This window comes from Botrytis byssoidea (assembly GCF_014898295.1).
Source record: "Botrytis byssoidea strain MUCL 94 chromosome Unknown BBYS_019, whole genome shotgun sequence".
NCBI classification, from domain to species: Eukaryota; Fungi; Ascomycota; class Leotiomycetes; order Helotiales; family Sclerotiniaceae; genus Botrytis; species Botrytis byssoidea.
The window spans coordinates 279,867-306,940 of record NW_024065860.1 but is presented as its reverse complement, the minus strand read 5'-3'; the positions used below and the strand labels follow the sequence as shown (position 1 = coordinate 306,940).

Here is a 27,074-nt window from a genome sequence, read left to right as displayed (position 1 = left end):
TTGTTGATATTCTGTCTGCTTTTAGTGAAGTGAAATGTACTCGATGGTTTGCGTATCTTTCAATTTGAAAATATGATTATAAATGTGTGTTGAAGAGTGGAATGGTGGTAGGCGACTAGAATTTTCGGGGGTTTGTTTGTGAGACTTGCGGAGGGGTAAATTTCTCATTGGGTTTTAAGCATTCAGGTGCGTGTACTCGGGTATGAGTATGAATTGCAATGCTAGAACAAAAGCTAGGGAGAGCATCTGAGAGGAACTAAATGAAATGTGCGTGAGTGCCTAGGTCCTAACTATGATCCGTTTCTTTTTTTTTATGGTGTGTGATTTTCGATTTAATCATCGCGTTTGCGTTGGGAGTTAGGAAGAGAATCTACCTAGTAGGTAGGCACTTGATATTTGGTTTGGGTTATCTTGTTTGTATAGATGTTTAACGATATTTGCAGCATGCATGTATTGTACGTATTCATATTATTCTAGAGCCTGTTTTATAAATACTGGTTTGTTTCTCTGTCTCTCTCTTTTCGCTGCTTGTTACTACTATTATCTTTTGTTTACTAAAGGGAGAGAAGACTCCCTTTCTCCGATTTCGAAATTGTATTATCTGGTAATGTTATGTTCGATAGACTATGTGATCCGGTTTAGTGTAATTTGTACCTTTGCGTCTGATCGAGACTCTTTCCGGAACTCTCGGTAAATGGATTTTTTATTTTTTATTTCGTTGCGGGCTTTGAAATGCTTGTTGTTGTTTTGTGGAATTGGGATATCGGATATTGGATATGTGATATTGATTGTTTTATCGTCTGCGGATATCAAGTCATCTTGTGTAATTAGATACTTCTACTGATACTATAATCTTCTTCAGTCATATGTATATCAAACTCGCCCCTAAACTTGCACCTGATCATAACATAGCAGGATGGGAATTTTCAATGGTTTCATTGTAGCTGACACAAAAACAGAAACTACGAGTGCATATATGATTCTATCTGACCACACGACGTTTAAATTTTAAATATTCATTCTAGAAGTATTCCACGTTTCCCAGTGCATGTTGTACTCGCAACCTCTCGGAAAATCTCAAGGCTCAAAATTGCAGCATAACCCTCCTCACTCATATAAATAGAACAGTTCGCGATACTCCCAAACAACCCCCTTTCTTGTTTCCTAAACCGAGATTCCATCCGTTCCAACTCCTCGCTGTTAATCATACTGTCCTCCCTAACCCTATTTTCACAAAACCGAGAATACCAAATATGTATATATATATATATATATATATGTCCAATAAGAGTGTGCACCAAAGAAACTAGGCTCAACATGCTTGTTGACCCAGCGAATCAGAAGAGGAAGATGGTGTTTCGAAATGACCCGCACGGGTACCCCGATCCGTATTCTCTATCTCCGTAGAACGGTTACTAGCATTCTTGTTTTCCACTTCACAATCCTTTCGTTCCTCGTCCGTCAGTCCAGCTGTCGCAGAGTCAATTTTGCAAAAGGGGATCAGGATGCACAATGCGATACTCGCGCATGTGACCTCGAACCAAAATACGGCTCTGTAGCTTTCTCGCAAACTTCCGCTTTTGTTCTGCACGGCGTTTGCAATGATTTCAGAGAGACCTAGGCATACCGCGATAGAGAATTGCATTATCGAGTTTATAAGGGCGCCTGCAAGACCCTGTTGAGATGAAGGTAGAGAAGTAGTGATGAAGATGGTGGTGACGTTGAATGTTATATCTATACCAAGAGTTGCAAAGGTCATTGCGGTGAATACCCATGCCCAGAATGATGCATGTATGGGAGCGAGTGCGAATAGTAAAGGGGCAATGATCCAGCATATACCAGAGAATATGATCAGAGCTGTGCCAGGAATGAGATGGAGTATGAAGCCGCCGAATGTACCGATAAGACATCCTCCAATAGCAAGTGGAATAAACCATGCAACCAGTTGCAGGCACGAAGCACCCAGTATATTGGTGCAGTAGAATGTAGCATAAAGAAGAAAGACTCCAAGACTTCCATATGTGAAGAATAAAGCGATGAATAGAGGTTTCATGTTCGGGACGGCAAAAAGCGAATATGGTAGGAGTGGCTGGCTTGCAACATATCGTTCGACATACATCGCGATTGCGAAAAGGACTATCCCTGACACAAATGTAACAATGATATATGAGGTCTTGAATCCGTGCGGCGCATAAGCGCTTTGCGTTATGGCGAAAACGAAAAGTATGAAACTGGCTGCTAGAAGCCCTGACCCGAGCCAATCCATCTGAAGGTCATCGCGCTTATCGTTTTCGGATGGAATGCAAAGCATTGCAGAAGCGACACTCAGGAAAGACAAAATAGCCCCCACCCAAAAGAACCTAAACCGGGTTAATCTCATCCATCAAATAGATATGATTGTACATACCATGCCCATGTAGCAAATTGGGCAGTCAGCCCAGCAAAGAAAATGCCGATGAAAAATCCAGCGGCCCCACATGCACCATATATACCTAAGAAGCGGTCAGCTGTGTACTGGCTTTATCAAGGGTTACTCACTGAAAACGAGATTCTTCCTTGGTCCTGGTCGATATGTTCGACCTAGTAACATCATCCCGGATGGCATGAATGCAGCTGGCCCCAGCCCCTGCAAAGCCCGGCATATATCAAGCATATATTGATCTTTCGAGAATCCAGCAATCAACGACCAGAGCGTGAGCCACGCGAGACCACCCATATAAACTCGTCTTCCACCGTATATATCTGCCAGTCTACCGAAGGGTAGCATTACTGATGAAACCATCAGAGAATAAGCTGATGCTGGCCATGTTGATGAGGATATTGGGATATTGAGATCTTTCATAAGACTTGGAACAATGACGGCAAAACCGCTAACGAAATACTCCTATATGAAAGGCGTAAGAACGTAACCATCTCTCACTATTTGATTTTGACATACCGAAAGAACTTGAGAAACACAAGTAGAAAATCTGAGACATCTCATAAATCAGCACTGAAGGGGGACAGTTGGAGTCGAGACACTATCTCCTTATCGGTGGGTTTTGAGTCTCCAGGTGGTTCGAGAGAAACCCCATTTGGAAGATCAACATCGCCCGTAAGATTCAAATGGGACAAATGGAACACGGCAATTCTACAAGATAGAAGAGGATGATGACATACACAAATCCAATTTCAATCCATACTGTCTTGAACTGAGGCGGTCTTTGGCGACCTAAGCGCTCGATATCAGATTTCGCTAAATTCGACATGAGAAATATACAAACAGGTCACTGAGGAAAGTATGAGGGGACTATTCTACTTGTACTTTCGTAGTAGGTAGGGACAATCAAATTTATTAAGACGAAGGGTCCAATCAACGGTTGAAGCGCATACTCTTGTGCACTTTCGCACATTGTTGGATGATGGTCCACATATTTCCAATATGCCGTTCAAGCACCCCTCCAAATCCCTCAGGATATTTTGCATACTCGACCAGATGGCTGGTATCAAAGAATATCCGTACAGCGGATGCAGCGCCTATTCCACACTTTTCGGCGAGACTTCCCCGATCCTTGCCAGCAGATAGTTCAGAAGACACGACCAATGATATGTTTGCACATGCTGTTATGTGCTTTAATGGAGTACTCGGTCATTCTAGACGCAAAAGGCCTCAAACTTTAACTGCTGAATCTGACCATAGATAGACAAGATGGAGCAATGCTTGTTGTAATGAATATTTGGATGATTGGAAGAGATTATTCTGCTAAAGAAGATGATGGGGGAGTGGAGAAGGTCCACGAATAAGCACTAAGAGTTGACAATAGTTAGCTCAGCCGTTGCCATTTTTACCAGATTAACGAAGAACGCCGAATGATAGAAAAGCAGCAAGCTGGCGGTAGAAAAGGGTTAAACGCCCGTCGGCAGTTACTACCTATATGAGTAAGCGGATTAGTCAATCAACCTATCTCGAACTTATCTCGAACCCATCAACTTAATAAGCTAAGCCAGCGGACCTTGAGTTTTCATCTACAATACTTCCACCAACCTCCTCTTCCATTTCAATACAAATAATGAGGTTCCGAATGCCAACCCAAGGGAAAATACAATTTGAAGCCAAGAGGGCATTATTGAGTCTGGCTATTGCCAGATCAGCATGCTATGGGAAGCTCGAGCCATTGAGAATTCCACGTATGGAGCATACTTGGTGTTCGTCCGTGGCATCTCCGTATTTATGCAGAATCAGTTTCATACCAAGCGGTGCATAACAGCCTCTACTTTCAGCTATATTTGTTCGAGCCCGACACACAAATGGGTGTGCATCCTCAAGGAGGAGGCAAAAGGCTGGTACGCAAAAGCTTGCTTTTCAGAATACTACAGTACCTGCTGCCCAAAGAAAGTAAATGCTCGAATACATGCACCCGGAAAGATCGCTGGCATTCAGAAAGTGCCGTTATAGAGTGAAATATATCGAACAAGTATGTATGCTTGGGTACACGTGCTTTCACTCCCGAAATAGTTCTGGAACAACTCGTCCGAAACCATTACCTGCATTGGACGGATCATTCGGCAACGACTCGTTCGCCACGAGATATTTAATGGGGAAAAGTGGACCGAAGAATACCCATGACACGCACGTCGTGTTGTGGCGGTGAAATGAGCGTTTTCGGTCTTCATCTGTTGCTTGATTAGACCACAAATATCGTGCCGAGATGCTTCAACGGGCATTTGAATCTCGAACCCACACGATCTGTTCCACGCAACGCAAGTCAAGCACTGCGGCTGAATTTCCAGGCTGCATGTACATCAACGCATAAAATAATGCTGCATCCAGAAACACTGTGCTGTTCTTCCCTTGGCATCCGACCTCTTAAATTTTATTTCACTTGAGAATACACTTCTCGGCGCCTCATCCGCTTCACTTACTCCACAGCATCATTCTTGAGCCTGGACTTGATCCTTCAAGTTGTTTTCAAAACCGGTACACCTTTTCCCCACTATTTTGAGACCCCGCCTCAGTACAGAACTCGTCTCTTGTAACACTAGGTCGTGTGACCTCTTGAAAGTTTCTTGGTGTTCCCATATTCCCTATCATGTGTTCAATGGTTGCGTTTTCTCCATAATAGTGAAGGGACGACATAAGTCTAGAGTACACGCTTTTCTCAAGCACGAAGAACATAGAGACGATGGCAAGGCCATGCTCCAGTTATTCTAGTGTGTCGAGGCTATCGTCGTAACACCTCTCTACTAGCTAGCAATTAAGCTGAACACGCCAACAAGGGTAGTCACAAATGAGACAAATGGCAGACTACATCTCTACCTCTATCTCATTCACTCTTAACATTTAATGCCACTGTGCTGTTATAGTAAGATAAGAGGCTCACTTCAACGTCTTGAGGCCCTTTAATCCAATCTTATATCTTTCCTAGAGTCATGCTAGGTCATTATCTTCACTATCATTCCACACTATGCTATCCAAATCATCTCCCTAGATACATACTTACCGCCCGTAAACAACGCGCCCTAAACAGCTGTACGGAAAGCAGGGTAATCAGAAACAATTTATCTCAGCACAGTCTAGAAGTTCTTGATGTACTAGAGCTTCAGGATCCATTTGAAATCAATGTAGCCTCTTCGGAAGTACCAGAAAGAGGAACCATCATAAGTAGAAATGATCTGCCGCAACATACTTTGACCACTTGTCATATTAGCCACAATACTAAAGAGGTATAAGGCAGCTTCCTCTTATAGAGGGACGTCGTCTGGCCAGCTTTTCGAACTGGTTTTGAATTAAAATTTAAAAATATTTTCCAGTTTTCTCCATAGCCAAGTCGCCAAGTAGCCAAGTAGCCGATAAGAAAAGAGAATCGTGTGAAAAACAAGATAGGATATAGGATTCCTTCCTCGTGATCTTTCTTCAATGAACATGGTCTGCTCTAAGTCTGGGTGACGGCAATCCATAGATCACTACCACAGTTTAAATTCCGATAGGACTCTATATTCCAGACGAGTACAATACACCAACTGGATATAAAGTATCTCTTTGATCAATCCCTATAATTGGAGGATTCTTCGATTCATTTTCAGAATATGCAAAAGCTCATATGTGCTGATATCCTGGAATAAACAATTTGGTTATAGAACACCGGAGACACGTACGTATATCTTTAACCCCAACACAAAGCATACTCAACATCAGCAGCCTCAAACTCTTCCATCCCCTATTCTACTCTACTTCATCCACCAGTCCCCCCTCACCTCTACGTATACAAATCCAAATCGATCTCATGATCCATTTCCTCCTCATGCGTCTCCCTCTGCGTATCCATCCCCACAAACCCTACATTAACATTCTTGACCTCCTTCTCCACAATCTGTTCCACCTTCATCAAAACATACCAATATCCCTCTTTCATATGCTCCTCACATCTCGCATTCCGACTCAATATCATCACATCCTGTTTCCGCTCCACCCCATCCTCATCATCCAACGCTCCAGCCTTGCTCAACACATTTTCCTCGCTGCCCTCGGAGAACGTCCCGTCTAGTTCGTCGCGCGGCTCGTTCGCGATGAAATATCGATGCACTTCGGTGCATGTGGTTAAGGAGAGATGCGAGAATCGGTAATAAGTAGTGCATGCTGGGAGCTTGATCACGGGCGGAGGGCGATATATGGTAGTGAGCGAGTCGACGAGGAAAGTGTAGAAGCGTTGGAGATCAGGAGGGAAAGAAGAAGAGAGGGGCAGTGGTTTGCGGCAGCAGAAATACGGCTCGCTGGGTAAGGGAGGGACAATCGTGGTCGAGGATGGAGCGGCGGTGCGGGTGTTGGGTGGGGGAGAGGGCTTTTTGTAGGCGCCTGCTGAGGGGGGTTTGGGGGTAGATCGGGGGGTGTGTTTGGGTGTTCCTCTGGGAGTGTTCTTTTGAGGCTGTTGTTTGGAAGCTCCTCCTTTGGGGAGAGACTTGGTGATTTTGGATGGTTTGAGAGTTGCTCTGGTGGGTTTCAAAATTTCGACGTCGACGTCGGCGATGTCTTCTTCGGCTTCTTTGATGGGTTTGTATGCATCATCTCGATCACCTTTTTTCTGGCCCGCTCGTGGCATATTTGCCTCTGATTGCTTATTCCTGGGTTTGACTATCGTTGTATAAGGAGGAAAGATAGATAATTTCTTCGAAGCTTAAAAAGATCGAAGAATAGTATAAGATTCGTTATTCTTTGTTGTGCTAAAACTCACCCTAAGACGCATTTCGATTCTCTTTGTTTGTGTCGTCGTTAGTACTTGAAGTTTCCACATTAATGTCTCATGCTGATTCCTTTGTTCTGAAAACCAAACTGATTCAGAACAACATCGATAAGACCTCATAAAAACTATGTTATTTCTTTATGTATGGATGGAATTTCAAGCCTCTCCAATCGGATAAAGGAACATTTTGCCAGTATAACATCACTGTAAAAGTCGGATTAAAAACCAGGCCCTTAGAATTTATACATAATACAATAATCCCATTACATACAAGTAGCAAAAGTATAACCCTATACAAACTCTCAATCCTCACAAGCATCCCAAAATGCCTTGCCCCAATTCCCTTTCCCAACCCCCCCCTATCCCCACTCCAAGCGAGGGCACCAAAAACACCACCTCACCACTCCAACCCAAACTCGACGAACGAGCAGATCACAAATCTCCTCTTACAGCGGTATCCCCTACCGATCCCAATCGACACTCCTCCTTCACCTCCCCCACCACCGTAATCCCTACAAGTATCCAATCCACTCGATCCCCCCAAGACCTCACCGCCGAAGGCCTCCTCGCACTAACTTCGCAGCCGCTCAGTCACGGCGGAGCCTGGAGTTCTGCATCTGCACCTCCCGCCCCACGAGCCCAATTCCTCTCCCAAGCCACCGAAAAGATCTACACCTTCTATTCCGGTGACATCTACCCCAAAACTATGCGCCAAATAGCCGACGATAAACGCTGGGTATCGAGGCGCAAGAATCGGGAAAATTGCAATCGAATTGAAGCAAAAGAAGAGCATCTAGCTCAGCAGAGAGAGAGAGAGCGATGGTTTAAGCCGGCGAAGAAAATCGATTATTATGACGAGGAGGGTGCAAAGAGTTGGGGTGCTTGGGAGAAGAAGAAATGGTATGGAGATTGAGTTTAAATCCTGGGCAGATCGAGATGTAGATTTTCTTTGAGAGCAGCGAGTAGAAATTGAATAGAGACGAACGAGGGTGGAACTTTCCTTACACATCGTATTAAGAACATCTTCTTTAGTACCTTTTCCGATTCAGAGACTGGTCTCGTTGAAGAATTCTTAGTTTTTGAAATTAAATATACAATTTGACATCGTACATAACTTAATATTCCAGATGAAACACACGATTGAGTGATTATACGTGAAGTGATACAAATATCGAGAAACTTTTGATTTAACAAATTGCAATCTGAGCCGATACAAATACTACTGTGTTTGCCATGTATACGTTCGTGGAGACACCAGCCATAGTTGTGAAAAGTGAGAATATCAGTGAGTTCCGCTTGAGAAACACTCTGATAGTTTTGTGGGAATTTGGCTACATTGAACGAAACAGTGGAATGAGATTGAAAAGATTGGGAAAGAAAGAAGCAATCAAAATCTTCGGTGTAGACATTACATTCTTCCTTATGCCAAAAACATTATATCTCTATAACTACAACCTTCTCTTGAAGTTTTGAAAATGATGTCTTTCCAATGGTATACCCAACAAACTTTTAGTCAATACCAAAGAATGCACTATCAAATTGACCATGCTCCATTTCGCCTATTTCACCTCCAACATTTCCATCGTCATCATTCCCAAAAAACAAATCATCAAACACACTTTCGTCGGCCCCGACCATATTATCGAGATTTGAGTCCATGTCCATGCTGTTATTATTGTTATTATTGTTGTCATTCGTATCACTGCCAGCAGTCATATTCAGGATATCATCCATCATATCTCCTTTAGCAGTTCCCGTAGTGATGTTTTCGTTATTATGATTATTATTATTATTATTATTATTATTAGAAGAGGAAGAAGCCTCGTTAGAAGGTTGTAAATCGTTCATGTTGAAATCTTGAGGGTTGCTCCCGAATGTGGAGAGGTCAAATTCGGTATTTTGTGTGTGGTTATTATCTTGACTTTGAGTATTGGTGGCTGTATCAAGCATTGAAAAATCCATGCTGTCAAAGTTGAGAGCCGCAGAATCTACATTGGCAGCGCTGTCTGGATTATCGAAAAGGGAATCGATCGAAGAGTCTTGTCCGCCTCCTGTGGCCGTTTCAGGGGCGTCTGTAGAAGCAGGAAGTGTAGTGTTTATTCCAAGGCCAATTGGTTGGGACTTGTTGTCGTTTGTACTGGGTGGAGATAAAATCGTGGTCTCTTTTGTCTCTTCCTCATCTCTAATTTCTTTCACCATTTCATTTTTGATTGGAGTTTCCTCTTCCTTCGCAATTGTTGGTATGGGATTGCTGTCTTGGGTCGTCTCTTGCTTTACTGCTGAGGGTATATCTTCGTATGGGATATGCGGAGGTGGTGTAGGTTCATGTGCGACGGGGGTATCTATGTTTTGAGCAGGCGGGTTCTCTGCCGCAATTCGTTTCGATCGCAATTCCTCTAAATCTCGACCCAAAACAGATTTTGCTCTAATCTGTAATCTCAGGTCAATACTGCGTGACTAAACATTCAAGCAGTCAGTCTACTTACAATCTCAGCTTCAAGATCGTCCAAAGCTCGGTGGAAATTGTCGGTTATAGATGGAATAGTCGAATGTAGTCTTATGGCGGAAATGGCCATAGATTTTTCTCCCTCTACACCTGTGGCGCGAAGAGCTTTGCCAGTCTCTATAAGCTGATAACTATGTTAGATTATGAGTTAATGATCGAAACCCCAGAGTACATACAATCGCATTAATCTGGATTTGCAGAATCTCCAAAGGAGTTTTGGGTTGTGCTTGAGCCATGATCAAAAGGAAGTTAGTGTGCTAGCAGCTGGTGTGAAGGTTGGTAGGAAAGTTTTCCAAGAACAAGATCGAATCTAGTATAGAGGAGAGAAAAGTCGACCTTCCTGTCCAGAAAAGATATCTATCTGTGTGGTGAATATTGGTAGACTTTGAGGTTTCCAATGATGGTTTCATCATAGTACAGATGAAAGTCATTGGAGGCTCGGCGAACATTGTTCCGCTGATACCCACTTTAAAGATCGCTGTAACAAGCTTACATAAGTCTCACAAGGCTCATTCTGAGCTTTGCACGGGTTTACTAATGATTGATGCTCAATCAAAGCTTCTTGTCATATCCCCTTGTTCCTGTAGTTCGGCAGGAACGGGCCTGTGTAGAGAATAGTCAAAATCAAAATCAAATTAAGCATATGCCAATCAGCCAGCCTATCTACATTCGCATACGTAGTAATTCAAAATACAGTTGAGTCATGTCTTTCCTTGATGCAATTTTCGATACCTCACCGCATGCAAAGACGTTCAAGAGGCTTGTGCAAACCTACCAACCAGGAGTGATCTTCAAAGTAGGATGGTAAAACTGGAGGGGTAATGTAGCAAAAGGAATGGTGAATGAGCAGGTATGATGCAAAGACTTATTATTGCCCTCAGATCATGATGTTGTGATAGAAATGTGTTCCCTCAATGCAGGTGATATCTCGCTGTTGGTTTCATGTTGCAATAGCATGGAACTATTGGCGAATGAGTTGCTAACAAACCCATGTTGACCTTTTCAATGCTTTTGAGGTACAAATGAGGCGTAAAATCACACCTCCCTGGTAAGCAAAGCAATTTCACCCTAAAATATTACCAATCGCCCAATGAAAGCAAAGGATAGAAGGAGGTTCGATAGTATTCCGCTCCATGGGAAGTAGCCGAGACAAATCCAAAAGTATTCTTGAGTCAAGGTACAGTATCTGATGAACCTGATAACAGCCTTTAAGAGAACTTCCATGATTGCTTCATATTCAAAATACTCAGTTGCTTACTCGAATCTGTTAGAATGATCTCCTTAATGACACAACTTCTTATCCGTCTTTGGCTTGTCGGAACTATCAAGAAAATGGGTTGTCCGTCGAAACTAGAGCTGTCGGGACGTAAACTTTGATTAAACCCCTCTGATGAGATTGCAAGATAAGCTTCGATTCCATGTCTGTGTGGTGCTCAGTGCTCAATGCTCATGCCTGGGGCCGCACGGAAGTTTAACTTCAAGAAAGATGGGATGATCTGTCCACAAGACGTTGACTAATAGCTTGTACTATCGTATTGATTGAGTGATTTGCCAATCGGCATACCTTGATATTCCTTCCCGTCGGTATAGCATCATCAACTTCCTTATAGTAACTTTCTCGGACCGCTCCAGCGGGCAGCATTTGGGTAGAGTAACGATCCCGTTCCGTGCGTGCTGTGCAACGGGGGGTCTTGCTGGTAGTTTACATACAGACAGTTCATGCACAATATCCTGACTGTCGGTGATGGCCAATGAAGAATGAACCCAGGTCGGTAGGAGACAGGTATCTGACAACCAATCAAAGAGGAAGAAGTCGAATGAAGTAATTAGGGAAAGAATCAAGATTTTGGGTCAAAGATGTAAAAGAAGCCAAGATATTTATAGAAACATATATTGAGGAAGTGAATCTATATCCTGTAGGTAGCAGCTGACTGTACGTTTATGATAGATGTCCTCACGGAATTGAGTTCATATCTTTAGCTAGGGTAGGTAGGTATAGTTCACCAATTGATTGTGAATGACATATCCATACAGTCCTGAATCTGAGCTGTTCATAATTATCATATATGCCCAACAAAAATAAACAGCAAGCAAGTATATTGCTTATTGATATGTATCTCACTTACATACTTCAATGGAAATCTTGACCAAACTTCAAGCCAATGAATCTTGAGCAGCTGGAGTACTCAATGATACCCATAGGAAGAAATCATGGACGATAATATCCCATCCAATACACGAACAGATCTCTTCCCCATCCACCCCCACCATATATAATATCCGGAAATAATGAATTGCTGAAGGCGAACCTCTTAATTGAATCAATTGAATTTATCCCAAAGAGTTCACTTGCATTGAGAGGAAGGAATCTCCGTACATAAGCGAAAGAAGCAGACGGAAATTAACAGTTGAGCAGTCAATCACATCAGGACCCAGGAGGTATGGTATGTCCTCGTATATATTGCTATATATTGCGAGGGAAAGAATATAAAAATGTGCTGGCTGAGTGAAGCCAAAGGAATGGTCGTAATAAGTACATAGGAGGAACAGAGTATGTGATGAATATGGATGAACCAAGTTGTTAATGTTATTAGTTTACCGACCTACATTCGTATATATACATACATACATACACACATACACACACACATACATACATACATACATACATACCTACATACATACACGGTACAGTTCACAAGAGTGAATTCATCACAATCCATAACCTCAGGTACCTACATATCTTCCCTAGTCATATTCAATCTTTTTGGCTTACCCGGACCCTATCTGGTACCTAGTAGCCTTGTCTCTTGATTAGCGTAGAAACTAACAGAAAGAAAGAAGAGCTACAACCTACCGTTTTTACCAGAAAAAGGACCCTCCTTCATTCAACTTGCAGTAAAAGTAATTTGCGCCGAACTTCTACTTTCACCTCCCCCCCCCGCCCCAGTTTCTCTTCGTTCAACATCTTTTTTCCTACTGTGTGCAAAGAAAAATCATTTGCAGCGTCGTCTCTTTCCATCTCTCTTTTTCAATCTACTGTCAATACAAGGCGTTTGGATCTTCGAGTGGTGTTTGTCTCCTCTCTCTCTTCCTCTCGTCTTTTTTTCACGGTCGTGATTGATTAATTTCTTTCATATTCATACCTCTCCAATCTATCATCATCGTCTCATCCTCTTTATTTCTCACTCGGTCTTCTGGCATTTGGTCGCAGAAAACCCCTCCTTTATCGATCTCTTACTCTCTGCTACTTCTGCATCATCCGAAGCTTCATCTTGAACTTCCTCTGTTCACTTTGAATTCCAAAGTTCAATTATTCATTCACACAACAAGTGATTAACAACTTGTTGCTTATTTAACTTTCTCATCGATCTATTTCGCAAGTCATTTATCGAATTTTCGAGTCTCGCGCGCTTCTTATCGTTCAAGTTACACAAGAACGTAAATCAGCGCACCTTCGCAACTCAACTTTTTTCGTTCCTTGTATCTTCGATCTCTTTTCGATCCTCTCCAGGCAATTTCCTACTTCCGATTCCTAAGTCTATCTACTTTCGAGCAAGTTTTTCAAAGACACGACTTAAAGTATCATCTTTGATCATATATTACAATGGCAGACAACGGTGCTCCAGGCAGTGCTCAGCTCCCACCACCACCGCAGACTTCTGCTGGTGCGCCAGGCTATGAGAATGGCCACAATAGCCAGGGCAATCCTTCGCATATGCCGCCGCCACCACTTCCACCAGTTATCATTCCGCAAAACACAAATCCAATCCCAACTGCTATTACATCTCCTATGGGCGAGAATGGTGGGGTAATGTCGCCAGACAGCGCTGGTGGATTTGTTCGCCGAGCTGCACCAGAACCAAACAAGCGCGCATTATATGTTGGAGGTCTTGACCCAAGAGTCACTGAAGAGATACTCCGTCAAATTTTTGAGACAACTGGCCATGTTCAAAATGTCAAAATCATTCCTGACAAGAATGTAGGTGCTGTCAGTATCAATCTTTTTCATTGCCGTCATATCCCAAAGCTTCGAGCCTTCGGGGCCTACGAAACTTTCTACTAGGGTTTGATAGTTTGAACTCTTTCCTTTCCATACATTGCATCTGACTATAACTTTATGCTAATCGAGGTTCAGTCAAAGGGATTCAACTATGGTTTCGTCGAATATGATGATCCCGGAGCAGCTGAGAGAGCCATGCAAACTTTGAATGGAAGACGTGTCCACCAGGCTGTAAGTGTCGTTCTATCAGTTCCTTCAAGCAGCAGACTAATTTCATACAGGAAATTCGAGTTAACTGGGCTTACCAATCGAACACATCAAACAAGGAAGATACATCAAACCACTTCCACATCTTTGTTGGAGACCTCTCAAACGAAGTGAATGACGAGGTTCTACTACAAGCTTTCTCTGCCTTTGGATCTGTGTCCGAGGCACGTGTTATGTGGGATATGAAGACAGGAAGATCTAGGGGCTATGGCTTTGCTGCTTTCCGTGAACGACAGGATGCCGAGAAGGCACTAAGCTCTATGGACGGTGAATGGCTAGGCTCCCGAGCTATTCGTTGCAACTGGGCCAACCAAAAGGGCCAGCCATCTATCTCGCAGCAACAAGCCATGTCTGCCATGGGCATGACTCCTACCACACCTTTTGGTCATCATCACTTCCCAACCCATGGTGTTCAGAGCTATGACATGATTGTTCAACAAACTCCTCAATGGCAAACCACTTGCTATGTTGGAAACTTGACACCATACACAACACAACAAGATCTTGTCCCATTGTTCCAGAATTTTGGATATGTTGTCGAGACTCGGTTCCAAGCCGATCGAGGCTTTGCTTTTGTAAAGATGGACTCTCATGAGAATGCCGCACTCGCCATTTGTCAATTGAGTGGATACAATGTCAATGGTCGTCCTCTCAAGTGTAGTGTAAGTTTGTTTTTTCCCTTCATATCTCTTACATGCTAACAATTCTCCAGTGGGGTAAGGATAAAGCACCCACCTCAGCAGGCTTCGATGGCTCTCAGCAAAGCTACAGCCCTCAAGCCGGACCAACTCCTGGTGGATTCCCAGGTACACCCAACGCTTATTTCCCACAATACGGTGGAATGCCTCCGCAAGCTGGACCTCAATCAGCTGGACCCATGGCTAATCAGCAGTCCCCAGGCCAGTTCGCTGGTCAACAAGGAGGATACGGTGGTCCTCCAGCTCAGTCTCCAGCACAGTACAGCAACCAACCCATGGGATATGGTGGCCCTGCCAGTGCTGGAGGATATGGTCGTGGTGCTCAACCAACACCAACCGCGCAGTGGAGTGCTCCCGCTACGCAAAGTTACGGAAACGGCTTTGGTGGTTACCAAGGCTAATTTCCTATACGGCCGCACGCATTTATGACCTCTTTTGGAGCAACTATTTTCAGGTGTATTTTGCTTTGTCAAGTTATTATGGTCTTATGGGGAGCCGGGATATTAAATTTTGGTGGCATAATCTCATTTCCGCATCTGTGCTTTGGTCTCTTATTTGACGGCTAGGCCGAGCAGCATTGAAGTTGCATAGGGCGCTCTATTTCAAGATAATTTTCTTTCCATCCGTAGTTTTCCTATGTTACCCAGTGTTGGAAAGGTGATTTTTACGTCCATCAAAAAAGTTGTTTTCTTCTCTTCTAGGTTATCTTTGCCTTTGGATTATTTTTCTGCATTTGATTTATGGTCTCTCGTTCTTCGCCTTTTCTCCTCATGAGTCCACGAATCTACTATAGCGACTACCCCGTTTATATTGTGCCACGACACTTCTTCTTTTTGTTCAACATTGTCATTATCGATATGGCTGGCAGTTACATAAAATATGTTATATGAAAGATTGTAACGAAAATGATAGGATTGACCTAAGATTTTTCGGCAGAATCGAAGAATTTGGTTGGCAGGCAGGTAGCCAAAATGGGATGAGGGCACTGTAGAGCTAGAAGCATTCACAGCTACCCATAAAAAGGAATGCTGTCAAACATCAACAATGAATACTACAGACTCTCTCCACTCTATATTTATGATGGTGAAACAGGAATAGATCGCTTTGTGACTCGATAGATGAATCAATAGATCAGTGAAGATGCCTCAAGGTTGGAATGTTCCGCCGGGGGGGAGGGGTATCATGGCATCATGGTATCTGGGTCTTGTAAGGCTGATATTTGAAAACATGGTATGAGAAAGTTCACACGGTTAGGTTAGATATGATGGCCAAACAACCTACCTACAAAGTAGGCACTACTACCTAAGTATTAGATGAATAAGTGAACTAACGGCGTTTCTAGCTGTGGGAGGTCTTAGCCCACTGAATGGTTCCCGGCTAATATAAGGTTGAGATCGATTGATATGCCAATAAACTCAAACTGTCAAAAGTACACACAATTATGGTAATTGCCCCATAAAATTCCCTTACATAAATCAATGTGGGGTAACCTAAATTGATTGATTTGATACGACGCGGTCCTTCCCAACGCGGTTTCCCGTGACGCGAGGACATGGCAAAACAATTTTCGATTGTTCGATTCGTCACTTACCTAGTACCGTACTATATTTACTGATCTACAACAGGAGGAGGTGAAACCAAATGCATTGCTAACAATCCGCACTTTCCCCAAACGATTTTATGCCATTTGGCCGCACCATTCCTCCAGCACTTTCTTCACTCACTAGAAGTCTTTTCGCGCAACGCTGGAGAGCGCATCCTCATTCAACATTTTACAAACCCGATGCACCAATTCGAGGAGCTTTATACTCTTCTATCGCAAACGCGATGTTAAAACGAGCGGTCAAAGCTAAGGCTACGGAGCCTCCACTTCCGAATGCGAAGAACGATGCAAAAAAGGCAGCAGTTACGCCAAATAATTTGACAAGAAATGGAAACATTGAAGAATCATTGAAACCCAAACCTTCGCAGGCAATCGGCGGATTTGTACAACCTTTGAGACCAGCTTCAGCAAATGGGAAGCTGTTGCCCAAGGAGAGTCAATCGACCGTTATATCAAGTGTCGGCAGCTCTCGTATGAGTTCGTTATTCAGCGGGGAGGACGCATTCCGAGATACCCAGAATAGTAGCTTTGATCTTGTGGAACTAGCGGACGAATTCAGCGAGGACGATGAAATAGATTTTGATTACAGTTATACTTTGCCTACACAACCTCTGTCTACCAATGCTTCCATGGCAGCGCCCCCGAAGCCTACCTTTCCAACGATACCTTCGTCTCCATTCCGCGAACGATTCAGTGTACAACGTGTGCCAAGTAGTAGCGCGCAAACTTGGTCGTCCTCTCCACCTGCACATAAAGGAACGCCGCCTGGAGCTCTAAAACGAAGAGAGCGAGAGCGAGAGCAATTGGCGGCAAAGTCTGCCATAGTCGTTGAGGATGACGAGGCACCAAAATCGAAACGACGTACTTTACCATGGCTGCAGCAGAAGTCAGAACAAGATGAGGTGTCGCATAAACAAGAACAAGCCGAAGAATCAAACTCCGAAGGGGTTGGCTCATCTGCTGCCCCAGTTTGTTTCAAATGTAAAAAGACGGGTCATTATGTCAACAAGTGCCCTACCAATGGAAAGGGAAAGCCAAGCGAGTGGGATTTCAGCCCTCTGCCTCATGACAAGAAAGATAAGCATTTGCCGTGGAACACAACCGCAAGTAAGGTTGCAGAAGAGAGGAGGGTGGTTAAGGAGATGCGGAAGAGAAAAATTGACAAGGCTGAAAAGGCTGCGGCGGAATCCCATGGGCGTTTAAAGACTGCTAAATTAGCCCCAATTCAATTAACTGACGAGCAAACTCGGGTGAAGGACCTCGTTGTGGATCAGGGCAAGAGTGTCTTTTTTACTGGTTCTGCGGGTACTGGAAAATCCGTTTTGATGAGATCAATCATTGCTGCGTTGAAAAAGAAGTATGTCCGCGAGGGTGACCGAGTTGCTGTCACAGCTTCTACAGGCTTAGCTGCCTGTAATATTGGAGGCGTGACACTGCACAGTTTTGGGGGTATTGGACTGGGTAAGGAGGATGTACCTACTCTTATAAAGAAAATAAAGAAAAACACCAAAGCTAAGCTTCGATGGACAAGAACTAAGGTTTTGATCATTGATGAGATCTCTATGGTTGATGGCGATTTGTTCGATAAATTAGAAGAGATTGCCAGAGGAATGCGTAACAATGGCCGACCTTTTGGAGGTATACAACTTGTGATTACTGGGGATTTCTTCCAACTCCCTCCCGTTCCAGATTACAACCAAAAAAGTAGAGGTGTCAAATTCGCATTTGACGCTGCTACCTGGGGAACTGCAATTCATCACACAATTGGTCTAACAGAAGTGTTTCGTCAAAAGGATCCTGGTAAGTTTGATCTGTTATATCTACTCAATTAGGCTAACACTTTGTAGTGTTTGCAAATATGTTAAACGAGATGCGCCTGGGGAAGGTCTCTCAAGACACCATAAAAGCCTTCGTTGAAATGAAGCGCGCTATAAATTATGAAGACGACTTGACAGCTACAGAATTGTGCGTATAAGTGCAGTACCAGCCCTTTTCATTACTAACTGTCATTAGATTCCCAACCCGAAATGAGGTCGAGAATTCGAATACATTCAGACTGAGAAACCTACATGGCAAGGCGTACAGGTTTGAGGCTGTCGACTCTGGGTCAATTACCGATGAAGGAATGAGGGAAAAACTACTTTCCAACATGATGGCTCCTAAATCGATTGAACTGAAGAAGGGAGCACAAGTCATGCTAATCAAAAACATGGATGATGGTCTGGTAAACGGATCACTTGGGAAAGTTGTTGCTTTTATGAGTGAAAAGTCGTTCGAGATCTACGATGCCAACCCAGATATACTTAACGAAAAAGAACTTTCCGATGCCGAAGAAGAGAACCACCGCCAATCAGATCTCGCAAAGTTCAAACAGACTAACAAGGAGCTACCCATCACTGGCGTCTCCAATCATGGAAGACTTTTTCCATTGGTACGATTTTCCATTCCAGATGGAACTGTAAGAGATCTTCTTGTTCAGCCAGAGGATTGGAAGATAGAACTTCCTAACGGAGAGGTCCAGGCGCAGCGCAGTCAACTACCTCTTATTCTTGCCTGGGCACTTTCTATTCATAAAGCACAAGGGCAAACACTGGAACGTGTCAAGATTGACTTGAAAAGAGTGTTCGAGAATGGACAAGCTTATGTTGCGTTGAGTCGGGCAACAAGCCAAGCTGGCTTGGAGGTTCAGAATTTCGACCCAAAGAAAGTAATGGCGCATCCAAGGGTTGCAGAATTTTACAACAGCTTGTATAGTGTCAACAAAGCTTTGGCGCACCCAAGAGTTGCGAAAGCAGATCCACCAAAGATACCAACAAAACCTATCAAGCCATTGCAAGACGATAATTTCTTCGACGAGGACGAGGAAGAAATGGCACGCCAATTCAGAAGCGGCGGGCGTCTATGAGAATCATGATGGTAGATTTTGGGGTGTTGCAGGAGTCACTGGAATTTGCTTAGATTTGCTCGATTGGGCTGTAGAGGTTTATATGGTAGGCGATCTATGAATAGGTACTGAACCCGCAAAAATGGGATTGACTCTGCACGGCGCCAATGTTAAGTATGGGATGAAAAGACGAGTACGAGTTATACCCTCCATCTTCATGTGTATTAAATTTACTTACGAACAAATTACAAGGACTTCTTGTAAAAAAGCTAATACGAATCGAACCAACACCATCACCTACTTACTGCCCATGCGATACTCGAGTATTTATACTTTAATGAATGCTCAGGCTGTTTGATGTCGAAAATGTCTCTCATAATGTAATACATACCTACCTACTCTATGTGCACTACTTCACCACATCTATCTAGGACTTCTTAGGATGATTACCAAAAGTATCGCCCGCGAGTAGATTCAAATATATTTGATGATAATGGCGCTCTTTCTTGCTACCTACTAGGTACATGTCTACCTAGGTATATTGATGACATGATTGATTGCCTACCTAGTGAGTACGTTTCGCCAGGATCTACAACGAAACCTTCCTAACAAACCTTGAAATTCACCCCGCGCTACCTATCTGGCTATCGATAAGGCGGCGGGGATGATCTCTTGAGGCGGCGATTATTATCACTAGCTCTAAAACCCGATATACTTTTTTGTCTCACCTCGCGCCTCGCTATTACTTACCCTTGCAAACTCCCAACCATCAGAAAGAAAAATTAACAAAGCTGTCAAGTTTGTTTCACGAGAAACACTTTCTCTTAAATCCATTGCACCCATTTTGAATCATTATTCCACCAATAACTCTTTCCATCTTCATTCATTGAGAGCTATTTACCCAAAACTACGCGCTTATACCACCCTTCCTCTCTTACTGCATATCGCGAAACTATCTTCCCAGCCAGTGGTGAACTGCCAAAGAAACGAAGCCCAACATGTCGAACCAATTTATTGGGCTTACCATGTTGGTGACGTTAAGTTCTCCACCCGGTGCACAATTGCGAGGTATTGTCAGTAGTATCGAACCGGGTAAAAGCTTGACTTTACGAGAAGGTTGGTGCCCACGTAACGTTAGCAAACGAATTCATTGCATTGGCTAACACTGAGTGTCTCATAGTTACATGCCCGTCTAATGGCAAATATGTTCCTGAGTTTACAATTAATGCGGCGGAAATTACGGAATTGATTGAGGCTCGGAATGAAAATGTCAAGCCGCCCTCTCCGGTTATACAACAGAAGCCAGCGGTTGTACCTGCGTCGGCTGCGAAAAAGTTTGAGGATCCGGCGATTCTGAGCATGGGAAGGAGACCGGGATCGGTAGCTTCTCCTGCAGCATCGATTCAATCACATCCTCAATTGGAGAGTGCTTCGATGGAACGCGATGGTTCAGCGCGAACTATTGTTGGTCGCGAGAACAGGCGTAAAGAACAGAATACTTCATCCACCTTGCCCGATAGTTTGACAAGTCAGGAAGTGCACGATCAGGCAGAGCTGGAGCATGAAGAAGCGGAGAATTTGGAAGAACTCGATACAGAACTAGCTGGGTTGTCAGTAGAGCCGGCTTTGGCCAAATCAGGACGGCAACGAACTCGCAGGAGAAAGAATCAAGGAAAGAAGCCTGTAGAACGTGTCTTCCAGGAGCCGATCGTTGGCCCTTCGAAAAATGCCCCCGGATCAAAAGGTTGGAGACAAACTCCTTTGCTAGAACCGGTTACTTCATTTCAACCATTTGCAACATTGAAAAAGTCTCAAAGAAGGGGTAACAGGAATATGGACGAGAACGGATGGGCTACTGAAGAAGCAACCGACGTGCAAGAGATGGGAGATTTTGACTTTGCTAGTAGTTTGGCAAAATTTGACAAGAAATCTGTTTTCAACCAAATGCAGGCAGAGGATGCTATAGCAGAATCAGACCGCCTAGTCGGACACAATCGCTTACCCAAGGCAAAGCCCGGAACGTACGGTGGAAAGAATCTTCATCCTACCGAGAACGTTTTGGAAACGCCAAACGGTGCGACAAAGGCTCCCGAACTTTGGAAGAGTGACGCTGATGATACCGACATTCAAGAAATAAGTAGTCAAAGAGGTTCAGGGAGTGGCAGAAACTCTCGTGCACGAAGACCAGAGAGTAAAATAGGTAATCATCACAGACCTATTTCACGCAAAGGAAGCACTGTTCCAAGCTCCCAACCATCACGAAATATTTCAGTGGCGCCGTCAAAGCCTATGTTGTATCTTGTTCCTTCAGATCGTCGATGTGAACCTATCTCTGCGCTACAGATGCTTAACCTGGAGAATATCGCAGATGCTGAACTTGGCCTCACCGAAGATATGATGACTGAGAATGCAGGTCGTGGTATTGCTGAAGTTGGATTATCGGCTGTGAACACTGGAGGTCGTGGTTTAACCCAAGGCAAGAAGTCTACTGTTCCAACGGTTATAGTCTTCGCCGGGAACAATAAGAGTGGACTCCGAGCTGTAGCAGCAGGTCGACACCTCCGAAATCACGGTCTTAACGTTGTGGTTTGCATCCTCGGTCTTGAACGTGATTCCGAACTTTTAGTTGGGCTTAGATGCCAAATCAAGGTTTTCCGCAGTTTTGGTGGTAAAGTTTTTACCAAGACCGAACTTCTTGATTTCATTAAAACATCAGGCGCACCTATCGATCTCATTATAGATGGTCTTCTTGGTCTCACAATGTCATTCGAAGAATTACGAACCGGTGATCAGGCTGCAGCTTACGAACTCATTGAGTGGGCCAACCGAAGTAAAGCATCAGTTCTCGCCATTGATGTTCCTACGGGTATTGATCCCACGAGTGGAAAGGTCAGTGTAATCGATGGACGAAAATTATATATTCACGCGCGATATGTCGTTGCAATGGGAGCACCTAAGAAAGGTCTGTTAGAAGCTATGAGTATGGGTGAGGGAGTTGGTGACGAGGAGAAATCAGGATTAGGAATTACAAGTGTAAACGCGAAAGCGAGTGGGGAATGGCAACTTTTCGTTGCGGATATTGGACTTGGGATGGCGGTTTGGAAGAAAGCTGGTACGAGAGTCAGAAGAGGAGTGGATTTTGAGGGTAGTTGGGTATTGGGAATGAGGTTTCAGAGCGGTGCGGTAGTTGCATGAATCTCGCGTTGAGTTTGAGTTTGAGGTTTATTTCCTAGTGGGCTAATTGTTATATGGTGTGCGTGGATGGGATGGTATGGGATCAAAAGCATAAATTTGGGAGTGGGTGTGAAATGGGATTAATAGCATTGCAATGGCGTTCTAGTTATTGCATATTTTGGCATTGGCTTGCTGCTTGGCTAACTGGCTGGTTGGCTTTGGAAGATGAGAGGATGGAAATGGATGAAACGAAATGACAAGTAGTAACAACTTACTTGCTCCTAGATGAGATGATGATATCATGAAGAGGAGAAATGGGGATTAAATATAGATATAGATATAGATATCAATACTAATACCAATATATTTACTTTTATCAGTGGAATACAGGGTTTCTTCTTTTGCTTTCATTTTGTTCTTCGGACTACCAGTAGTGAAAGTTCATTTGTTGGGTATATGAGTCTATCACGCATTAGTTTTGCGGTATAAAAACTGCGATAAAATGACTATGATGACAAGGTGTTGGGTTGGTAGATGATTAGAGACCTTATTTCTCTCCATCACATACACATTAATATCGAAATCAAGATTCCCATCTCGTAGCTTAATGAATCATGACTACACCCGGGCTTCTAATGTAATACAAGAAAAAGGTTCCTGATAATAAAAATGGACATTTCTCCAGCCATCTATGCGGCGTCAAACACTCGATCTTCTTCTTTTTCCTCGGAGATAGAATTCGAGGATCGAATTCTGTTAGAGAATAATATACAATACTCAATTACATTGCGGTCCTTCGTACTCTGTCGGTTCCTATAGACATAGAGTGTATCTGATTCACTATATTCGCGAAACACCTCGCTGTTTGGGGTCGTAGATGTATGCAGTGTAAGTGCACCTTCCACTTGGTGAAAGGGGATAAGTAGCATTATTTTCAAATGTGCGTTGAGATAGTTATTCAAAATGTATTGTATATTCTTGCGACATAATACCGTTTACTATCCATCAATGCTTCACGAACCATATGGAAATGCTACACCGTACATGTGTGAAATCGACTGCGATGTTTATTTTTCCGGGAAAAGAGTGTGGTGTTTACTTTGGTATATGTGTGTTGCTGGAGATGACATAATATAGGGTGGGATATATAGAATTGTATCTAGCATAAAATCACAAAGTAAGTCATCGATGCTACGAAGCTGGACTAGTGAAAGAATCAGATGTATAGTTTGAACATTAAGTAATATCGCGGATGTGAGCAAAAAATGACCCGGCCAAAAAATGAGCAAGCGACTTACATCATCTCTAACCCCCTCGATTCTGTTGGGGGAAGAAAATTCCCAGACTCCCTCCCCTATAATCTAAAATCTATTCCCCTTCCCTCCCACCAAAGCCTCCACCCAACCAATCCCTCTACCGTCCCAATCCTCCACCACACCTTAAAATCCCAAAAACAATTGCCGAGACCATAAAAAGAAAAGCGTAACTCCGAGAACTAATCCTCCAAAAGAATCGCAAGCAAGCGGAACACATATGCATCCGTATCGAAGTTCCTACCTACAGACAAGCTTTCACTGCCGGCATCTTCACGGTACATCTTCTCGAAACGAGTAACCTACGCGAGAGAATTAGCGGATCCACATGTCCACCCCATCCACAACCATCAATGCTTACTCATCCAACCAAGCAGCTGTTCGGTCCCGACACACTGGTCAGTTCCGTAAAAGTTCTTTGTAGGCTATCATTATTGTATATTGATGTGAGTCGTGTGTGAAGGGCTAATCAAGCTTGAGATACGATTTAGATGCTTGAGTCAGTGCTGGTAAAGATTCGGAAAAACATCCAGATAATCCTCGATATTGAAGTTGAGAACGATATATCACTTCTGGATTCTGTAAACATCGAACGCTTCTAGATACTGAAGAAAGGAAAATGGGTCATGATTGATTCAGATAGATTGCGACGTGTGTGGATTTCTTTACAGAGAGAGGAAAATCATGGGATGGAAGAGGGTTTCTCCCGGGTGGAGCTTATGTGAAAGGCTTATTTGAGGTTAAGATAAGTATACTATGTATGTATGTGTATACCATGTTATATCTTGGCTCCAAGCATGAGCATCTATGCACATGGGTAAAGCCCGCTATTGAGTAAGGGAGGTATGTTCATCTCCCGTTCTCAACTATCCAAGAATACACTTACGCTTCCAAGGACCCCCACAATGCCATGGCAATTTACATACATACACAAGAGTATATATACTCCCCAAGAACGACAAATTTCCTAATCCATGCCCATCTCCCCAAACATCATGTCTCTCGCTACGCTTTCCATCTTCACCATCCTATCCGCCTCTCTTACATCAGCAACCTACAACAACGCACCTACACCCGTCCCCCTCCTACCCTGTCGCCCATCCGTTCTCTTCGACAACTCCACCGACGACGCCACCTGGCCCTGGCACATCTACCAAACGGCACCTGAAGCGCACCCCCCGTATTCGAAATCCTCTGGAACGGCGAGGCCCTCGAGCCCGGCTCCATCGCACTCACCCCCGTGAATTTCGCCGGTGCAAATGCGACAAAAGACACCGCGCCCCTCTTGATGTCCAGTTGGGGCGATCTCGTATGGCAGGGACCGAAATCCGATCCGTTGAGCCCGGTGCAGTATTCCAATATCCAGTTCCAGTCGCTGAATGGATCGGACTATTTGACGTATTGGAATGGCTATGTGTTGGAGGGCCAAAATGCGAGTATCGGGTATGGAAACCTGACGGTTCTAGATAAACACTATGAGCCTGCTGCGGTGGTGTGTCCCCACTTGGGAATTCATGTTCAAGCGGGTGTTCCGCACGATTGCGATATCGATTATAACGAACAGTACTTGACGCCGTGGGGAACGTTGCTGGTGACGGTTTACAATCTTACGCAAATGGATTTGAGCTCCGTGAATGGTTCCGCCGAGGGATATCTCCTCGATGCGCAGATTCACGAGATCGATATTGCGACTTCGGAGTCGATTTGGAAATGGAGCTCGCTGGATCATATCCCGTTGAATGCGTCCCAGTTGCCGTTGACGGATATGGCGGCTAATGAAAGCGTTACGTGGGATTACGTTCATATCAATTCTGTTTCTCCGTATGGTACGGATAAGCTTTTGGTTAGTGGGAGACATACTTGGGATGTTTTTGCCATTGATCGATCAAGTGGCGATATTGTTTGGAACTACAATGGTATCTATGGTGGAGACTTTGGTGCCGTCCCAGAAGAAGCCACCTTTGTAAGTCCAATCTCACTCAACTCCTATTGACCACTTGCTAATTCGTCTCAAACACAGAGCTGGCAATACCACACTCGCGTGCACGATTTCGATGAAAACTTTATCATATTCTCCAACTTCGGCAACCACGACTACGCCGGTGCTACCGGAGGAAATGCTCAAAACACCGCACCCACCGTCGGACGCGAGTTTTATCTCGAGCTGCCCGCGAGCAAAAGCTACCACCCCCTCTCGCTGAACACCTACAACGAATCCTCTTCTCTCTTCAGCGACTCCTGGGGCTCTTTCGACTACCTCCCCAATCAGCAAAACGCCACCAGCCGCTTCATGTCCTACGGCCAGCTCCCCATCCTCGCGAATGGCAAGCCACTTTCGGCGCCGACAACGACGTCGCGACCTACCGGGCCCAAAAGGCATCTTGGTACGGCGAGCCCAAGACGGCGCCGCAGCTTGTGGTTTTGCACAACGGAACCGCGTACATGAGTTGGAATGGCGCGACGCATGTCGCGGGGTGGAATATCTATAGCGAGAGTGCTGAGAACGGTACTACGTATACGCTCAAGGGGATTGCGAGAAGTTGTGGTTTTGAGACGGCGGTGGATTTGGGGATGGGGTGTTACATGGTGCAGCCTTTGATGGATTTTTCGCCGAGCATGAATGCGACATATGGGGTTAATTCTACTCTGGTGTGTTCTTCGTAGAGGTGAGAGGATGGGGTAATTTGGAGAGGGTATTGTAGAGGATAGAATGTAAGATATTGAATGTAGAAATGTATACCAACCTAATACAATATCATTTACCAACCACAACTAGGGCTGTGCAACGACCGTCAGATCATATGGCACTATCAGATCATATCAAACAATCGTTCTTCTACATCCTCGTCCCATCAAACATAACACCACCACCTCACAATCCCACCATTCCGAGTATTTGAGACGATACAATCCCAGTCCCATCTAAACCTCCCATCCAAACAAAGATTCCAGACTATATATTGCATAATACCCCAATCATGACCAGTAACATATAGCCTACCATTGAAAATTTGACACTATCAAATCAAACAATATCATACTTAGAGACCTTCAATTACATGATAAAACAACCACGAGATCAGATTTACAACACGAGCATTTTTATCCTCTCAAGATAAAAAGCAGCCTTCTCAACCCAAACCAGCTACCCTATCCGGGGATTTCCCAGTAACTTCAATTGCCGACTTGAGGAAAAATTGGCAATATCTACTTTCACATTTCCCAAGCATTACAGCTAATGCTGTATATCTAGGTACATCTACTCTAAACTGAAGAGGACTTTTTAAGAGGTGGAAAGATTTTTATACTTTATTCTATATATGCAGTTACATATGTTATTGAGCAAGACAGAAAAGCAAGGGAAGAGCAAGGATATCAACACTTATACGTGTTGCCCTCACAACTCTCT

General features: G+C 43.9%; 9 protein-coding genes across 9 annotated transcripts; 6 read left to right on the top strand and 3 right to left on the bottom strand.

Annotated features, from left to right (window-relative positions):
* Window positions 1-1,312: 1,312 nt before the first annotated feature.
* On the bottom strand, window positions 1,313-3,248 carry EAE97_008768 (uncharacterized protein; the record flags this gene model as incomplete). Its single annotated transcript, XM_038879283.1, has 5 exons — window positions 1,313-2,360; window positions 2,408-2,492; window positions 2,539-2,884; window positions 2,939-2,969; window positions 3,160-3,248. 5 exons carry the CDS (start codon window positions 3,246-3,248, stop codon window positions 1,313-1,315), a joined length of 1,599 nt encoding a protein of 532 aa, XP_038729794.1.
* A 2,988-nt stretch (window positions 3,249-6,236) lies between these two features.
* On the bottom strand, window positions 6,237-7,076 carry EAE97_008767 (uncharacterized protein; the record flags this gene model as incomplete). Its single annotated transcript, XM_038879282.1, has 1 exon — window positions 6,237-7,076. The coding sequence occupies one exon, from the start codon at window positions 7,074-7,076 to the stop codon at window positions 6,237-6,239; it is 840 nt and encodes a 279-aa protein (XP_038729793.1).
* A 466-nt stretch (window positions 7,077-7,542) lies between these two features.
* Window positions 7,543-8,130, top strand: EAE97_008766 (uncharacterized protein; the record flags this gene model as incomplete). The annotated part of the gene is made up of 1 exon (XM_038879281.1): window positions 7,543-8,130. One exon carries the CDS (start codon window positions 7,543-7,545, stop codon window positions 8,128-8,130), a length of 588 nt encoding a protein of 195 aa, XP_038729792.1.
* Window positions 8,131-8,603: 473 nt separating this feature from the next.
* EAE97_008765 (uncharacterized protein) lies at window positions 8,604-10,269 on the bottom strand. Its single transcript, XM_038879280.1, has 3 exons — window positions 9,900-10,269; window positions 9,704-9,847; window positions 8,604-9,647 (listed from the first exon to the last, which is right to left on the bottom strand). Exons 1-3 carry the CDS (start codon window positions 9,957-9,959, stop codon window positions 8,727-8,729), a joined length of 1,125 nt encoding a protein of 374 aa, XP_038729791.1. The 5' UTR covers window positions 9,960-10,269; the 3' UTR covers window positions 8,604-8,726.
* Window positions 10,270-13,330: 3,061 nt separating this feature from the next.
* EAE97_008764 (uncharacterized protein) lies at window positions 13,331-15,092 on the top strand (the record flags this gene model as incomplete). Its single annotated transcript, XM_038879279.1, has 4 exons — window positions 13,331-13,714; window positions 13,862-13,957; window positions 14,008-14,655; window positions 14,706-15,092. The coding sequence occupies 4 exons, from the start codon at window positions 13,331-13,333 to the stop codon at window positions 15,090-15,092; spliced, it is 1,515 nt and encodes a 504-aa protein (XP_038729790.1).
* Window positions 15,093-16,371: 1,279 nt separating this feature from the next.
* On the top strand, window positions 16,372-19,199 carry EAE97_008763 (uncharacterized protein; the record flags this gene model as incomplete). The annotated part of the gene is made up of 3 exons (XM_038879278.1): window positions 16,372-18,094; window positions 18,142-18,259; window positions 18,308-19,199. The coding sequence occupies 3 exons, from the start codon at window positions 16,372-16,374 to the stop codon at window positions 19,197-19,199; spliced, it is 2,733 nt and encodes a 910-aa protein (XP_038729789.1).
* A 977-nt stretch (window positions 19,200-20,176) lies between these two features.
* EAE97_008762 (uncharacterized protein) lies at window positions 20,177-22,373 on the top strand (the record flags this gene model as incomplete). The annotated part of the gene is made up of 2 exons (XM_038879277.1): window positions 20,177-20,294; window positions 20,359-22,373. 2 exons carry the CDS (start codon window positions 20,177-20,179, stop codon window positions 22,371-22,373), a joined length of 2,133 nt encoding a protein of 710 aa, XP_038729788.1.
* A 2,287-nt stretch (window positions 22,374-24,660) lies between these two features.
* On the top strand, window positions 24,661-24,909 carry EAE97_008761 (uncharacterized protein; the record flags this gene model as incomplete). The annotated part of the gene is made up of 1 exon (XM_038879276.1): window positions 24,661-24,909. One exon carries the CDS (start codon window positions 24,661-24,663, stop codon window positions 24,907-24,909), a length of 249 nt encoding a protein of 82 aa, XP_038729787.1.
* Window positions 24,910-24,953: 44 nt separating this feature from the next.
* Window positions 24,954-26,388, top strand: EAE97_008760 (uncharacterized protein; the record flags this gene model as incomplete). The annotated part of the gene is made up of 2 exons (XM_038879275.1): window positions 24,954-25,628; window positions 25,686-26,388. The coding sequence occupies 2 exons, from the start codon at window positions 24,954-24,956 to the stop codon at window positions 26,109-26,111; spliced, it is 1,101 nt and encodes a 366-aa protein (XP_038729786.1). The 3' UTR covers window positions 26,112-26,388.
* Between the last annotated feature and the right edge of the window lie 686 nt (window positions 26,389-27,074).

Excerpts from the sequence above, each read along its gene's own strand:
- EAE97_008765 (XM_038879280.1), bottom strand. The coding sequence starts at position 9,959 with ATGGCTCAAGCACAACCCAAAACTCCTTTGGAGATTCTGCAAATCCAG. Across the intron at positions 9,848-9,899 it reads AAATCCAGATTAATGCGATT|CTTATAGAGACTGGCAAAGC; the intron begins GTATGTACTCTG and ends CATAGTTATCAG. Across the intron at positions 9,648-9,703 it reads ACGATCTTGAAGCTGAGATT|ATTAGAGCAAAATCTGTTTT; the intron begins GTAAGTAGACTG and ends CTGAGATTACAG.